Source organism: Chrysemys picta, chromosome 13 (genome assembly GCF_011386835.1).
Source record: "Chrysemys picta bellii isolate R12L10 chromosome 13, ASM1138683v2, whole genome shotgun sequence".
NCBI classification, from domain to species: Eukaryota; Metazoa; Chordata; order Testudines; family Emydidae; genus Chrysemys; species Chrysemys picta.
The window spans coordinates 1,412,789-1,429,169 of record NC_088803.1 but is presented as its reverse complement, the minus strand read 5'-3'; the positions used below and the strand labels follow the sequence as shown (position 1 = coordinate 1,429,169).

At 44.5% G+C, this 16,381-nt stretch overlaps 1 gene segment (V, D, J or C); it reads right to left on the bottom strand.

Moving 5' to 3' along the window:
• Window positions 1–2,239: 2,239 nt before the first annotated feature.
• On the bottom strand, window positions 2,240–16,096 carry LOC101936435 (T cell receptor delta constant-like). The segment is given in 5 exon segments: window positions 2,240–2,961; window positions 3,441–3,557; window positions 5,979–6,041; window positions 7,491–7,781; window positions 15,644–16,096. Coding segments are annotated over 3 exon segments (342 nt in total).
• Between the last annotated feature and the right edge of the window lie 285 nt (window positions 16,097–16,381).

Sequence of the window (16,381 nt, the reverse complement as noted above, 5' to 3'; positions counted from 1 at the left end):
GCAATTATATAAATAGGGTCTGTGCTGGGGGCTGGGCAAAGGGTTGCTGATTCAGCCCTCTGTCCCGCCAGGTCCCAATTAGGGGAATAAATCAGAGCTGGCTGGAGGTAACCTGGCCCTACTTGGGGAGGCAGAGACAGCTGCCGCCTGGTTAGCCTGGGGCTGTAGAAAAGCTGGAAGCCAAGGGAGGCTCAGAAAGAAAGGGAAAAGGCAGGGGCTGGAAGCAGAGGGGTAGCTCTTCCCGGCAGACGGTGAAGGGCCAACTGTATGTGGTGAAACGGTGGTGGGAACAAGCCTGTGAACCCACTGCACCACTGGTGACTAACCCCAGGGTCTCAGGGTGACTTTGTGAAACTAGCAGAGCCAGGGGCCATGCGGGGGAGGGGGGGAGCTGCCGCGCTCTGCTACAGCGTCTTACATCTGATCGTCAATGAGCCAACGCGGTCTGGGTCTCAGTTTCCTTTTTCAAAAATGGCTGCTCCAGCACCCTGTCACCTGCTAGTTTTCTGCCGCTCAGCACCCCTTATTGCCACACTGGGGCACTGGGGTCAGCACTGACTCTGGGGGAGCCCCCACATCATTCCCTGCACAGGGCACCCCCAGCACAATGGGGCTAACGTCTGTCACACACAGCGCCCGGAGGAGAGAGCTGTGTCGGCGGTGGAGTGTGTTCTGGTAGGGCTTTGGGGAGGGGGTATTTGGAAACTGCCTCGTGCTGCCCTGTGTCCAGGTTACAGACGGGTAGGCTGGCTAAGGGCAGCTTGTGCTTGGAGTGGACGGGGGTGAGCTTTGGGATGGTCCTTAGTTCCTGTGGCAGTTCATTCCCCAGTCCCAGGTCAGACACCGAGAACTCGCTGGTTTCTGCACGGACCGTGTGATCATCCTTATGACAGATGGTTCCACTTTGCCAGAGCTGCAGGCTCCTTTCGGTATCCTGGGCCGCTAAGCCCCAGGGAGCTAACGACCGAGACCTGCCCCACAGCTCACCCTACAGCCCAGCACCGCTCAGCTTGGCACTGGGTCAGCCCTGACTCAGAGCCAGCATGAGAAAAACATCCCATCAAAGACGGCGGCGGTTACAATGTTTTTCTGAAATGAGCGCGAGGTTGATGTGTTGCATGGCGTGACTGGCTGAGCGGCTGTCACCGCAGCATCCGGCCTCGTTTGGGCGCCTGCTAGTAACTGACATAGCGCAGGGGGAGGATGTGGGGGAGGGGGTATATTTTGACTACAAATAACCCTCTGGTCTAGGTTGCTGTAGCAACTGTATCATCCGGCAAACCACCAAAAGTTATTTCCTCCCAGTGCCTTCCTGTTAGCAGTGAACCGAAAAAAACAACAAATGTTCTCTTCTGAACTTTATATTTTCAATCTCTCTATCCCCATAAATACCCATCTCTGTCTCTGTCTCTGCCTACCTATCCCCCTATGCCCCCCTCTCTCTCATACACACACACACTATCCCCATACACACCCATGTGCGTGCACCCATATGTATTTTGGTGTGCATCTCTGTGTCTCTTTTTGTAGGATGGAAGAATATCCAGAATATTTTCGTTGGAATTTTCAAAGGGACCTAAGGAGTTAGATGCCCAAATCTTATTGAAAGCTAGGGGGTGGGGGCGGTGTGCCTTGCTCTTTGAGGCCCCTTTGAAAAATCCAAACTTTAACAATGTTACTTTTTCTTCATGATACCTCCATGGTTGGATTGTGAAAAGTGTTTACGTGGATTAGGAGCATAGTCCCCATTGACTTCAGTGGACTTTGTTCACCTAACTATAAAAAGAACAGGAGTACTTGTGGCGCCTTAGAGACACACAAATTTATTAGAGCATAAGCTTTCGTGGGCTACAGCCCACTTCTTCGGGTGCATATAGAGTGTAGCCCACGAAAGCTTATGCTCAAATAAATGTGTTAGTCTCTAAGGTGCCACAAGTACTCCTGTTCTTTTTGCGGATACAGACTAACACGGCTGCTACTCTGTAACTACAAAATGCAATTTTCAAAATCCCACCCTTAGTGATGAAAGTGGGAACAGTTTTGTGCAGTGTTTTTCTTCCAACAAGTCCACAGACAGATGAACTCAATTCACAGAAATTCATGGCTGTAACCCCTGGATTTCTGGACTTCAGTGGCCATTGAATAAAATCCTTGGTGATTAGCTCAGACCCAACCACTCACCCATGACTAGAATAAATTCAGAATCACTGGAGACAGAGGATAAAAGAAAAGGTCGTTCTTTCCTTTTACACAATCACCTTTATTATTTCAGTAGTAAGCACTGAAAGCAACAACCACCGGTTCCATATAAATGCACAGATCTCCAAGGTGAAATTACTGGCTATTAAAAATAATGTGAATACATATGTCAATACATCCTCAGCTGGTGTATATCAGCACAGCTCTGTTGAAGTCAATGGAGTTGTACCAATTTATACCAGTGACAGACCTGGAGCAAATTTTCTACACTAAAATGATAACATCCTTCAGCTGTGAATGGATTTTCTAAGCAATAAAACAGTATTTTTATATAGTGAAAAAATCAAACTGAGATTTTGCAAAGCTGCCTAAGAGATTTGGAAGCCTCAGTGTAATACTGTGGTAGGGAAACTTCCCGCTAAATATTCCTATTAAACAGAAGACTGAAAAAGAATACAAGTACTTACTATCTTGTGGTACATCAGTTAAGAGTCAGAACTAGCTAGCAATGAAGGGAAAGGGGAACAGAAAAAATTGAATAATTTAAAACATGGAAAAGAAGATCTGGGGACAAATCCGGAGAAGGTGATAATTGGGATAGACGTATTGAAGTCGCCGATTGACAGCAGTTGGGGATTTGTTCCAACTCACTCCAATAGCGTTACACTGGTTTATACCAGTTGGGAATCTGCCCCAACTGAAGTCGCTGGCACTGGTCCCTGTCTCCTGGCCTCAGCCCGTTGCTGGTTCACTCGTCACAACCTATGAAAACGATAGATCTGTGGTTAGACATTGTGGACACTGTCCATTTCACTAACCGGCACTCCGGTGTCTACGCTCTGGTGATGATCTGTAATGGCTGATGGCCCAGAGTCTGACTCAGAAGATCTGTGCTCGATTCTCAGGCTTTCTGGGTGACTTTGGGCATCGTAGGCCAACATTTCCAAAAGCAACCTCTCATTCTGGGCGCCTGACCACGGCCCTCCTTTCTGAAGGCTGCTGAGAATCTGCATCCGCAAATGGAATCAGTGGGTGTGCAGACAATGTATACCTGTTGGGGATCTCTCCATCGATTCCAGTGGAGTTACGGCTGAATTATACCAGCTGGAGATCTGGCCCATTGACTCCCATTGGCTTTCAATGGGATTTCGTATCCCAAAACTCCCATAAAGTCCTTTGAAAATCACTAACAATGACCCCCTAAACCCCGAAATGGACACTATGATAGTAAGAGTTCCTACCTCAGAAAATGAACAACTTGACCGTCATGAGCATGTTGAAGGCGATGCTTTTGGCAAGCAGAACTCGCAGACCCAGCACAGTCACTGACAGCATGTTCACTTTTTCCATGTTTGGCTCTGCGGGGGGGAAAAGGAGGGAGGGAATGCCTTGGATCAAATGGTTTTATATCAGCAGAAAGTGGGAAACACCTCAATAAAAATTATAAGAAAGAAAGAAAGAAAGAAAGAAAGAAAGAAAGAAAGAAAGAAAGAAAGAAAGAAAGAAAGAAAGAAAGAAAGAAAGAAAAACATTTTAGAAAGAGAGAGAGTTAGCACAAGATTGAAGGAAACAATCACAAATAATTAAAGAAAAATACAGCAATCTAGAGCGAGAGAAGACAGAGACACTTTGCACAGACAGGCAAAGTAGCATTCCTTTATTTTATCCAGACTGTGGATTTCATTTGTATTCGGCCTGTGTGTGACGCTGGCAGGCCAGATGCCAGTTCTTGCCCAGGCTGCAAGCATTAGCTAAGAACTGACAAACTCATAGCTGGAGACCAGACCAGGTCACCTATTTGTTAGTTTTGCTCAAAATAGGTATTAGCCTTCTAAGAATGTCTCCAGGATTTAGACTCTCTCAGATGCTTGTAAGGTGCTGAATGCATCAGTCCCACTTGCCATGGCTGTAGAAAAGAAGAACAGGAGTACTTGTGGCACCTTAGAGACTAACAAATTTATTAGAGCATAAGCTTTCGTGGACTACAGCCCACTTCTTTGACTAAATGTGTTAGTCTCTAAGGTGCCACAAGTACTCCTGTTCTTCTTTTTGCGGATACAGACTAACACGGCTGTTACTCTGAAACTTGTAGAAAAGATGTAAGTTTTGCTTTATAACTTTAACAATATTTGCTCTGAACTTACGACCTCAGGCAGAAGACTCATTCCCCTCCTCCGTCCCCCTGCCCATCCAGATATACCATCACACTCAGATGGGCCACCAGGAACCATTGCAATACAAAGGATTGTATAGTGGCCCTATCGCACCTGGGAAATGCTACTTGCAAGGAAGCTGGTCCTGTGGGCTTGGAAGCTGAATGAAGGAAATAAAGCAAGTCCACCGGAAAAGTTTCCATCTTTTTAGCTGTTTGAACTCTGAAGGGCAGAGAGTTCTGCCACCTTGGTCTGCCCTGACAACACTTTGAATTGACAGATCACTACAACTCTGCCACTCTTAGGATTAGCTGGTAACTCATTGGTGTGTCTATGTTTGCTTCCTTTAGCCTGTAGGAAACTCTCTTATTCCTTTTTCCTAATTAATAAACCTTTCGATAGTTTATTATATGATTCTCCACAGGCGTTGTCTTTGGTGTAAGATCTAGGGCGCCAATTGTTCTAGGGGTAAGTGACTGGTCTCTTGGGACTGGAAGCAACCTGAGTGTGGTGTGATTTTTGGTGTAAGTGACTAAGTCCCATTTATCTGGGTGGCAAGATAGACTGGAGCATCAAAAGCGACTGTCTGTGACTCCATGGTACGGTGATCCAGGAGTTCCCATTTGGTACTGAGTTGGTGAAATCTTATTCTACAACACACCACCAGTTTGGGGTGTCTGCCCTGTTTTTGACAGTCTGCCCTGAGGTAGGCCCTCATGGTTGTGAGCCACTCCAGACAACCTGACTCCATGCATACCAAGAGCCCTCCCACATTCACCATCCATTTTCGTCAATGTCACAGTCATAGAATTTTTAAAATCTGACATTTCACTGTGTTGTAACCGTGGGGCTCCCGACCCAAAAGTGGGCTGCTGGGGGGGGGGGGAGTGTTGCAAGGCAATTGTAGGGGAGGTCATGGTATTACCACCTCCATTTCTGCACTGCTGGTGGTGGCAGTGTTGCCTACAGAGCTGGGCTCCCAGCCAGCAGCCCCGGAGCTTCCTGCAGCCGTGGGAGGTTCTCGGAGATGGGTCTGACTCAGCCCTGGGAGTGGCCCCTGTGGGGGCAAAGGAAGTCCTGTCCCTCCTGAGCCCGCTCAGGGCTAGCATCTGGAGCCTGGCACATGGTAAGCACGCCCTGCCCTGCCCCTCCCCTACACTAACCAGATGTCAGGGGTGAGACCAGATTTCACAGTCCGTGATGTGTTTTTCACGGCTGTGAATTTGGTAGGGCCCTAGGAATAACGATTGTTGGTGAGCAGCACTGCTGTGTGGAAAGAGCACAAAAAATATCAATACAACCTCCCCGCACCCAGTAATAAGTGAATGGAAATGTTTGAAAATCAGGTTGAAATTAACTTTTGACCTGGTCATAATTTTTTTTATTTCCCCCCCACAGAAAAAATAGACATATTGTCAAAAACAAAACAAAACAAAACAAAACAAAAACACGTTGTGTTTTGGTGTTCAGCAAACAAACTGCCAGTGTTCCATAAAGAGTCAAACGTTAAACATTATTTTTCAACGGAGAGATTCCATTTTCAAATATCCGCATTGAATCCCACCCTCAAACAAACATAATCCCACTGGCCCTTCATTATATTGCATTTTATTTTGGGTAACTAACCTTCGAACGTGGAATTTGAAGATTCACACACTTGAGTGTTATTGATTGGGGCCGAGATGGAAGCTGTTGAAAGAGAGAAAAATGAAAATATAGTTCAATTAAAACAATTATGAAACAACAGATAAATACAACCTCCCCGCACCCAGTAATGAGTGAATGGAAATGTTTGAAAATCAGGTTGAAATTAACTTTTGACCTGGTCATAATTTTTTTTTATTTCCCCCCCACAGAAAAAGTAGACATATTGTCAAAAACAAAACAAAACAAAACAAAACAAAAAAACACGTTGTGTTTTGGTGTTCAGCAACCAAAACCCAAACAATTCTGCCCCAAAAGTTTAGCTGAAAACTGGGGGGGGGGGGGGGGGAGAAATCAGCTAAAACCAGCCCAAAACAAAAGCCTTTTGGGGGGGAAAATCTTTTTTTTTTGACTAAAAATAAAAAAATTCTCAAAAAGCTGACACTTTCTGTTAAAATCCATGCTTAAAAAAAATCCTATTTTCCACCAAGAAAAGGTTTTGAAACAAAATATTTGAAAAGCCGTGATTAATTTAATGGAACGAAGTTAAACACCTAATCCAAGTCTCACTGGTGTCAATAGGAGGCTTTATGTGAAGTTGGATCACAAGTTAAGGTTGAGATTTGTAATCCCAATTCCCATTTCTGTAAATGAGAATTCAACATCCAAATCCATGAGGTGGCTGTGAAAATCTAAGTCATAATAGAAATATTTTCAACTAGCACTGGCTGAAAAATGTAAGGCTAGTTTCACCAAGAAAAAGGTACATTGTGAAGTTAGTTTCATTGCTAAGTTCAAAACTGAGCCATGGTTTATTTTTTCAAACTGTATCTTGGTCTTTTTTAAATCAAAAATAGAATCCAAATCGTTTTCAAAATTCTTTGTTTAGCTAAAATCCAGCTTTACATTACTGAAAATTCGAATCACCATTTCAATAATATTGTCGAGAATGTTTCCTTAAAAACTTTGATTAAAATGTCATGAAACATTAAATGGGGAAATTTGTTCATATTCTTAAAAGCTCATTTTTCAACACAGAAACGTTGGGTTTGACACATTTCCCAGCTAGGGTTAGATTTACAAAAGTGACTAAAGATGCATTCAGGTGCCTTATGTGATTAATGGGTGTTAGACGTCTAGATGCTATTTAAAATGTCACCGGGGTTGAGATTTTTAAAGGGATTTAGGCACCTAGTTGGACTTTTCAAAAACATCTAAGTGCCTAACACCCACTGGGACCTAAGTACCATTAAAAATCTGGCCCTAAATGAGTTAGGAAGGAACTGCGTAGGTGCTTTTAAAACAAAATATTTGGGCGCTGTCTTTGGGCACTGAAACACCACTGGACATCCGGCCCCTAGCTCCCATTAGAAGTTTTATCGAACATTTCTGGGTAGGGATGGGTATCCTTGAATTCAGGACTATGACGCACCATGAAATGAGGTGCGTCTGGAAAGCGATGATAAAATTCACATTTGCGCCATATAACTGTACCTGATAGAGAGTGCTTTTCAGTAAAAGATTTTCCGTCGTGGTTAACAATGCACTCCACTTCTTCATTCGGGTCAACCTTCACCACCTGGATCATACTGTATTTCCCATTTGAAGAGAGAATGCCTTCTTCCGATTTGTATACCAAGTCTGTCTCAGGATTCATGTTTACTTCTATGCTCTTGGGGTAGAAATCCTTAGCTAAACAAGCCGCCGTCAACTTTTGGCCATCGCTTTGTTTTGGCTGTGTAGATTTCACAACGAAGATGGATGGACTGGAAGTCCCTGGATTTTCTGAAAACAAATAATTGATGGTTATAATTTAATTAGATTAAACTCTAAAGGGAGGGAGAGTTAGGTTAAGGGTCATAGAATAAAGTCATAGAATATGGAGTCTCTCGCCTCTGGGTCAGATATAGCAATGGAAAGGGCATCCCTTCCCCTCAGTTTTGGATATGGTGATGGGCTATAGAGGCTACATCTCCAAATTGCTGGTTCGGATACAGGCCCTGCTGATGGTAATTGGAGAAACCATCATCTGAGGTAGTTTTTAAAACCCGTATTTCTAGATGCAACTTTCACTAGCTGGAATCCTTGCTGAAAATACCAGCAAGAGGTGCTGACGCAGAACGAACTACAGAAGACAGAGACGGGGAGAGAGATGGGAACTATGGCTGTGATTTTCAGAGGAGACTAAAGGAGTTGTGCACTCAAAAGCCCAGCCTGAAAACTCAAGAGTGGACATTTATATGAATATCAAAACCAATTCCCAGGTTCCCTATGTCCTTAACACTTACTTATATTGGTGAGAGCTCACATGCAGCAGTAGCCTCTCCTGTGCGAATGAGAACTTCAGTCTTTAACAAGGAGGCCTTAAAATTAGCAAACTCCGAACACCTATCGCATAACACTCAACAGCATAATTTAATCCTGCATTGGCGTCATCTTGGCACCTGTTCTGAAATTATAAATGCACCCGCGGGAAGGTTCTGCGTGGTCCACGGCTGTTTGATGTGGCCAAAACACATAACCATCGCAATAATGGTAAGGGAGAAAGTTCAGTCAGTGGGTGACCGACTCTGCTCTCTTTTACTCCTGGCTCTACAAGGAATGCACCAGAAACCATGGCTCTACTTCCGGAGTAAGGTACCACTCCTAGTAACGGCGGCAAAAAAAACAAAAATCCTTTATTCATTTACAGCTGCCGATTTCCTCAGAGACTTTTGCAATTCTACTAAGAGCTATAACAATATTTTTCAACTCTTACTGCATCTTTTAAATGTGTTTCCCATGTGTGAGTGAACCAAGGAACAGAACCCGCTCTGGAGAAGTGTAATTATGGGCACTTTAAAGGCAAACAAATCTGATTTCATCAGACCACTTCATGCTGGTGTCTCAAAATGTTTCATTAACGTGAATATCCAGAAAACCTAGTTAATATGGAATGGCCTGAGGGATACAGGGGCACTGTCAGTGCCTGAAATTTAACTGCTCGTCGCCAGGGTTTTCTGAGGTGTGAAGTAGATGTTGACAATTATGTAAATATGAAGAAAAACCAAGTTGCCTCTGATATAAATCCACGTTGCTGCATTGGAGTCAGTGGGACCAAACACCAGCTGGCGTCAATCAGCCATAGATCAATGGGATTCAATGGGGTGGTGCAAACTGACCTAAGAGCTCGAGCCTATCAAAGGGCCAAATCCCCCCCGGTGTAAATCAGCAACAGCGCTAAGTTCGATGGGAAATCTTTCCGTTTACACCAGCTAGAGCGCAATAACACCCCGCAAAGCGATCGAGTTCTGCACTGCTAAGCGATGTGCTGCTTTTCCAGTTGTGTTGGGTCTCCAGGATATTTTGTTAATTTAACTTACAATAAAAATAACAGGTACATGAGACAGCTCTTCTCTGGCCTGGCCTATCCTATCCTATTGACAGCCCCGTACCGTGATCCCTGTATTGTGCAGCCCGCCCCTGTGAGACAAACCCGACATTGCAAACGGATCCCTCAGAACCTTAGTGCGAAATGAATCTCCAACCTCCTATCTCCACTGATAGTCATAAAAGTCATTAAAGCCGGACTCTCTCCGTGGGAACACAATTCCTGTTAATGGCGTCACTCCGGATTTAAGAACAGGAGTACTTGTGGCACCTTAGAGTATGTATGCATCCGAAGAAGTGGGCTGTAGTACACGAAAGCTTATGCTCTAATAAATTTGTTAGTCTCTAAGGTGCCACAAGTCCTCCTGTTCTTTGTGCGGATACAGACTAACACGGCTGCTACTCTGAAACTCCGGATTTAGGAGGGGGTAATTTGGCGCAGCATACCCCCATTATCTAGGCACTGGAAACAGCAGGTCAAACTGCTGGATGACCTAGAACCAGCGTGTCTGCACTGTAGGCAGAGCTGTGCTGGTTTGCACCAGCTGCGAACCTGTAGCAATGCAGTCAACTGACATATCAAAGATAACAAAAATGATACTTACCGGGCTCAACAGAAAGCGTAGTGCCTTTGCCAAAAGTCAGAGCTCTGGTCTCCCACGCACAGTGCTGCAGGGCCAGGCACAGAACTCAAGAGGAAGCCTGATTTGCACCAGTGAAATGGAGACGCTACATCTCCCTTTGGCTTATGCAATGGGAATCAAACACTATAGACGATACCACCTAGCTGTTCCTTCCTGGGCTCAACCAAAAGCTTAACTCCACTTCCAAAAGTCACAGTGGGAGCTTTCCAAGCCCAGCACTTTCTCTCCAGGCAGATAACTGCATAGTTTGTCTTAAACGCTACTCTAAAGGAAGTCTCTCCGATCACTTCAGTCTGAAAATTCAGCTGGTTGTAACTACTCGGCCTCAGTCGTGCCAGTAGAAACAGGGACATTTGTTTCAAATGTGTCTCCATTTTCCTGGTTTGGAAATGCCCTTCCTTTTTTTTCCAGGAAGATTTCTCTTAACTTTTAGCAATAACAATATCAAAAGGGCTATAAAAATGACTCCTAGCATCAAACAATGCCGTTTTCAGGAAAGGAAAACATGTCAATCAAAATCTCAATTTAAAAATGATTAAATGTATCGTTCAAAAATACAAAAAACCTGAATGTTTTCAAAGCAGCTGACAGGTTTTGAACATAATGGATTTGTGGGGGAATGTTTATTTTCAATGTTTAAAAGCGTTGGTCAAAAATTTTCAGCCAACTATATTTATTCAGCCTGGATAACGTTCTTCTCCAGTGCAAAGGAAAAAATGGAATTAACAATGGGAAAGAAACGTTTTTATGAAAAAAAAAACTCTTTATCTTTGTACTTCTTTGTAGCGCCAGAACAACCAGAGAATTTCTCTCTCTCTCTTTTGAAAGAAAAAGTGAATTTAATGCTGGGAAAAGGTGCAGACTAAAGAGTGAGAGAGATGAACATACAACACTTACTTGGTTCCACAGCCAAAGTCGTGCCTTTCCCAAATATTAAAGAATCAGCACTTCGCACACAGTATGAGAAGGCTCTTCAAAAAAACCTGATTGGAAAGTGTTCTGAAATCTGTGAATTTCTGGATTACCTTCTGGAATCTAGGGGCCAAGTTCTGAGAACTTTACTCGCATTTATTAGCATCTTCTGTGCATGACCCTGTTAAAATCATGGGGCCTCTTGTGGAGTAAAAGATTCATGAACATCAGGGTGTCACTATCTTGCCCCAAAGCTGGGATTTTCAAAGGAACTGTAAGGATTTAGGTGTCAGATTCCCTTTGAAATTCAATGAGATCTGGGTGCCTAAGTCCCTTAGGCTCCTTGCAAAACCCCAGCCTTCACTATTAGTTTATGCGAAGCCTTCAAACTTTTTTTTGCCCCCACTCACCTGGCTGGACTGTGAGTTTAGTCCCATTTCCAAACGTGAGTTTCACAGTGGTAAACACACTGCTAAATTCTCACCCCGAGTCCCAGCTCTGGGTTGGGCACCTGCAGCATTTCTCTAGCACACACCTAGCTCAGACCAATTGCTCTTCCATTCCCACTGAAACGAGTTAATTCCTCTCCTAACAAAGGGGGAAATGGCTGTGTACGAACCTGCGTTCTCTACTGAGGAAATGCGATCATTTAGGGAGGTATTTTTAAGGTTGACAAATACTCCCTGATATTTTACCCCTGGCTAAAGCACTTGATGGGAAGTAAAGTATATACCAAGTTGAGGTTCTCAAAGATTTGGGATAATTCCTGTTAATATTAATGGCCATTTAGCATCCAAATCCACTAAGAGGCTTTGAAAATGCCAAGCCTAAAGAACAATCTCTGCCAACTCCGAGAAGTTTCCAGCATCCCTTTGGTCTTAAGTTATTTGCAAGGGGAAACTTTTGACACTGCAGTTCTTTCCATTCCCCACCCCCGCCCCACAACACACTCTGGTGGTCTCAGGGGTGAGTTCTCAACCAATCATGGTAACAAATAACGCCTGGCGCTCATACAGCGCTTCCCATACACGAGTCTCTCAGAGCTCTGCAAAGGGGATAAGGTCTCATTATCCTCATTCACAGATGGAGAAACTGAATCGCATTTAGGATTTGCCCGAGCTCACCCCACAGACAATTGTTAGCTCAAGGTGAGGGTTCCGGAGTAGATTTAACACGGGGATTTTCAAAGGTGCCTAAGAGAACTAGGTGCTGAAATCAGAGGGACTTGTGCACCTAACTCACCTAGGCTCTGTTAGAAAGCCCCAGCATAAACCCACAGGCCACGGTTCCGGCGCCAAACCCTAGGCCCCTGAATCCTTGTTGAGATGGCTCGATAAGCGGCTTCTCCCCTGAACACACAGCGGCTCCGGCCGAAAATTGTACGTCTTTGGGACTGGCCTGAGGAGCGCGGCAGCGGCCGGATGCGCAGCGCTTTTAAAAGTCACCCCTTTACTGAGGTGCCAAAGTCGATGCCTGGGAGCCTATCTTTAGTCACCGAATAGGAACAATTCTTAGCCCCAGGCAATAATGATTCCGAGACGTTGAAGCATAACAAGTACGTACCTGGTTCCACCGTGAGCCGGGTCCCGCTGCCGAAGAGAAGAGCTGTTGTGGCACTGTTACACGCGGCAGTACAAAAACGGTGTGCCTAGAGAGCCCGCTTTGGTCTTTCCTAGCTACACGAACACAGCTTTGCTAGAGACCCCCAGAGCCGGGCTGCTCTTATCAGAGAACACCTTGAAACGTGCTCTGATCTCTGACACTCTCAAAGTGCGGAGCTGCCGGCGGCTGCTGGCACAACTGCACTGGGACAGATTCTTGGGTGGTGCAAGTTGGCATAGCTGGGTTACAGAGATCAGAAGGGCAATGTCGCCCTTGGGTGCAGAAAGGGGGAATAGACAGTTTATTTTAACCTCTGCTGGAATCCTGTGTCCAGCTCTGGTGCTCACAATTCAAGAAGGAGTTTGATAAATTGGAGAGCGGTCAGAGAAGATGAATGATTAAAGGATGAGAAAACCTGCCTGAAAGTGATAGACTCATGGAGCTGAACCTGTTTATCTTAACAAAGAGCAGGTTAAGGGGTGATTTGATCACAGTTTATAGGTATCTACATAGGAAACAAATATTTGATAATGGGTTTTCAATGTAGCAGAGAGCGGTTTAACGTGATCCAATGGCTGGAAGTTGAACCTAGATAAATTCAGATTGGAAACAAGGTGTATATTTTAACACTGGGGGTAATTAACCAGTGGAACAGTTTACCAAGGGATTTTCCAGCACTGACCATTTTTAAGTCAAGATGGGATGTTTCTTTAAGAGATATTCGATGGGAATTATTTGGGGGAAAGTTCTGTGGCCGGTGATATACAGGAGGTCGGATTAAATGATCACAACGGCCCCTTCTGGACTTGTCATCTGAGGTTCTGTAAAATCAATAGCGCTTTGGCAAATGACACCCCCCGAGATTCCCACCCGATTGACTTCACTGGAGTTATGTCCATTTACCTCAGCTGCTGACCTGGCCCAGGGCCCGGGGCCTGGGGCGCTGGTCCAACTGACTTCATATGAGCTACATCCATTTACACCAGGTGAGCATTTGGCTTCACTGGTTTCTCTTGATTGACACCAGCTGGAGATCTGGCCCGTCTGATTGGGCTGGACTAGCAGATATTTCCATGCTAGGAATTCACTCTACTGGGTTTTAACAGCAACAAGGACCCAAATCGTACACACGTTTTCTAGATTCACTAATGAACGCAATTGATTGTACCTCCCACCTCAAGGCAATTTTTTATCACTTCTTTTAACAGTGTTCTCAAAAAAATCAATATAAAACAAGATTGTTAAAAAATGCAAAAATTCACACAGAATATTAAGCTTCTCCCTATATCCAACTATTCCTTAACCCACCGCACCCAACAACTTTTTAAATCTACAGCTGTATGTATGACTGAACGCTCTCTGTGCTATGTTCATGGGGGAGAGGCTTTTCAAAAGTGCCAAGGGAACTGTGCTCCTAGCTTCCTTCAGCATTTCTGGGAAATCTCCTTCATGAAGTATGCAAAAGGTTGAAAACATATAACGTTGCCTAGGGAATTTGGACACCCAAATCCTGTCATTGTCATGGGAATTGGGTTTTCAAAAGCCCCCACAAGCTAGATTTGTAAAGGTATTTAGGTTCACTTAGGCTGGGTTTATAGGTATTTCAAGATGCAGATAGGCACTTGGTGGGGATTTCAAACGGGTCGAGATGCATTGATTTCAATGGGAGTTAGAGATCTAGGTGCTTTTCAAAAATCTTACGAGGCACCTTTCGACAGCGGTAGTCACCGAAATACATTTAAATCTGGACCTTAGGAGCTGAAGCCTCATTGAAAGTCTATGTGACTGACTAAGTGTCTACGTGATTTCAATGGAAATTAGGCACATGAGACTTTTGAGCATCTAAGCCTTGGCTGCTTTTGAAAATGTTACCCATCATCAACCAAGAACTGTTCTGCTGTCAGTTTCTATACAGAGCTGGATATTTCTGAACAATAAAATCAACCTTTCCACCACTATACCCTTCCCCAAAAGCTCAAAAATACACTTGATAAATACTTACGTGGTTCAACTCTCAGCTGAGTGCCTTTCCCAAAGATCAAGGGCCATGTGTTAACACACTTCAAATGGGCCCTACAAAAACTTACATGTTCCATCTCTCTCAGAGAAACTCTGGAACTTCATGAACTGACTCACAAACGCCAGATCTTTTCCCTTTAAGTTAGAGCTTCACTTTCCAAAACAAAAACCAACAACGACCACCTACCCCAATTTCTTCAGTTTACACCCACAGAACTCGAGACAAAGAAATCCAGCAACCACTTATAAAGTTGTCCCATTGATCCACCCCATATTTCAACCCTCTCTGAAAACTGTAATTACTTTTCTAAATAGAACCTTACATTTCATGGGTGACATTTTCCCAATCATCCAAGCAATCTGGACACCCAATTCCCATTCATTCTGCAGGAACTTGGACATCCCAATTGCTGAGGCAGTTTTCGAAACTTCAGCCCCAGGTTATTACGCCATTATTTCAGGAACGTGAAAACCGCTCACGCTTCTTTTCGTGGATGAATTACTTACTTGGTTCCACAGTCACTTTGGTGCCGCTCCCGAAAATCAGTTTCTCATACTCCACAGAGTTAGAGAGCCATCGCAAAACCTCCCTAGAGCATCAGCCTTCAACCCTGGGGCCTGCCTTCTGAACTGCCCTAAAACCCTGCAAAGCCACTGACCTTTAGGGCGCTGAGGCATTTTTACACCAAATCTGGCCCGGATTACCAGATCCTGAGCCAGTGTAAATCGGTGTAACTCCATTGACTCAGCAGAGCTACACCAATATATATCACCTCAGGATGTACACCACTGGCTCCGCTGTGGCTATGCAGATATGCACCGGCTAGGGATCGGGTCCACTTACTCCAATAGAGCCACATCCAATTTACTCCAGGGAGGGATCTGGCCCTTTGATGGCTATGGAGTGATGCCGGTTTGCACAAGTTGGGAATCTGGACCGCTAGGGCCAAAGGAGCTATGCAATGCATCTGAGCTGAGTCTTTAGCTGGCAAGAAAATCCTCTCAGACCCCAGAAAGCAAAATCATTTCTGTGTGGAACCACGGAGCAATGCTCCCCTTCCCTTCGAGTGTAATTTTAAACATACAAAGCTTTGTACTTACTTGGTTCTACTGTGACAGTGGTCCCTTTTCCGAAGATGAGTTTATCTGTATCCACATTGTTTGTAGCCTGCTGAAGAATAGGTCTCTAGGACCTCCGTGGACATGCCAAGACAGAGGACTAAAAACAGGACTTTATCCTTACAAGACACATTATCCAGAGCCAGGAAGTGTGTATCGTGTCCTATTTCTGCCAAAAATGAGAAAAAATCATTCTGTAGTTGAATGATTCCAAAGACTTTATTCCAGAAGATGCTTCTGAGCTAAACCTTCTTCCCAGCTCTTAGGATATTGCTCAAACTGTTTCTCGGGGGCTACATGGAAATAGGGAGAAAAAGAATAAAAAGTACTGTAGTTACCTCCTCTGAAATTTCGGGTTACTGTATTTTTCCCCACGAAATATTGCTTTTCCTGCACCTGCAGGTTTTTGTACGGCACTCTATGGAGTTTGTGTCACTGTGCTCGTACCCCAGTCCAACACAGTGCTACACCTCATTACAAAAATCCCTCTTCTGTCTCACGGTACAGAGCTGTGAGAGTGCCTGCAGCCATGTGACTTCTCAGGGACTGTTCCAAGAAAATCAAAGCGGTTGCTTACCACAGCTTCATTCCAGCCTCGGCAACATGAAGACGGGGCCAAGATTTTCAGACTTGCGGGGAGCCCAGAGCTTGAGTTCTAGACTGGCATTTTCAAAGGAGCCTAAGGAAGTTAGACACAGAGGCTGAGATTTTCAAAGCTAC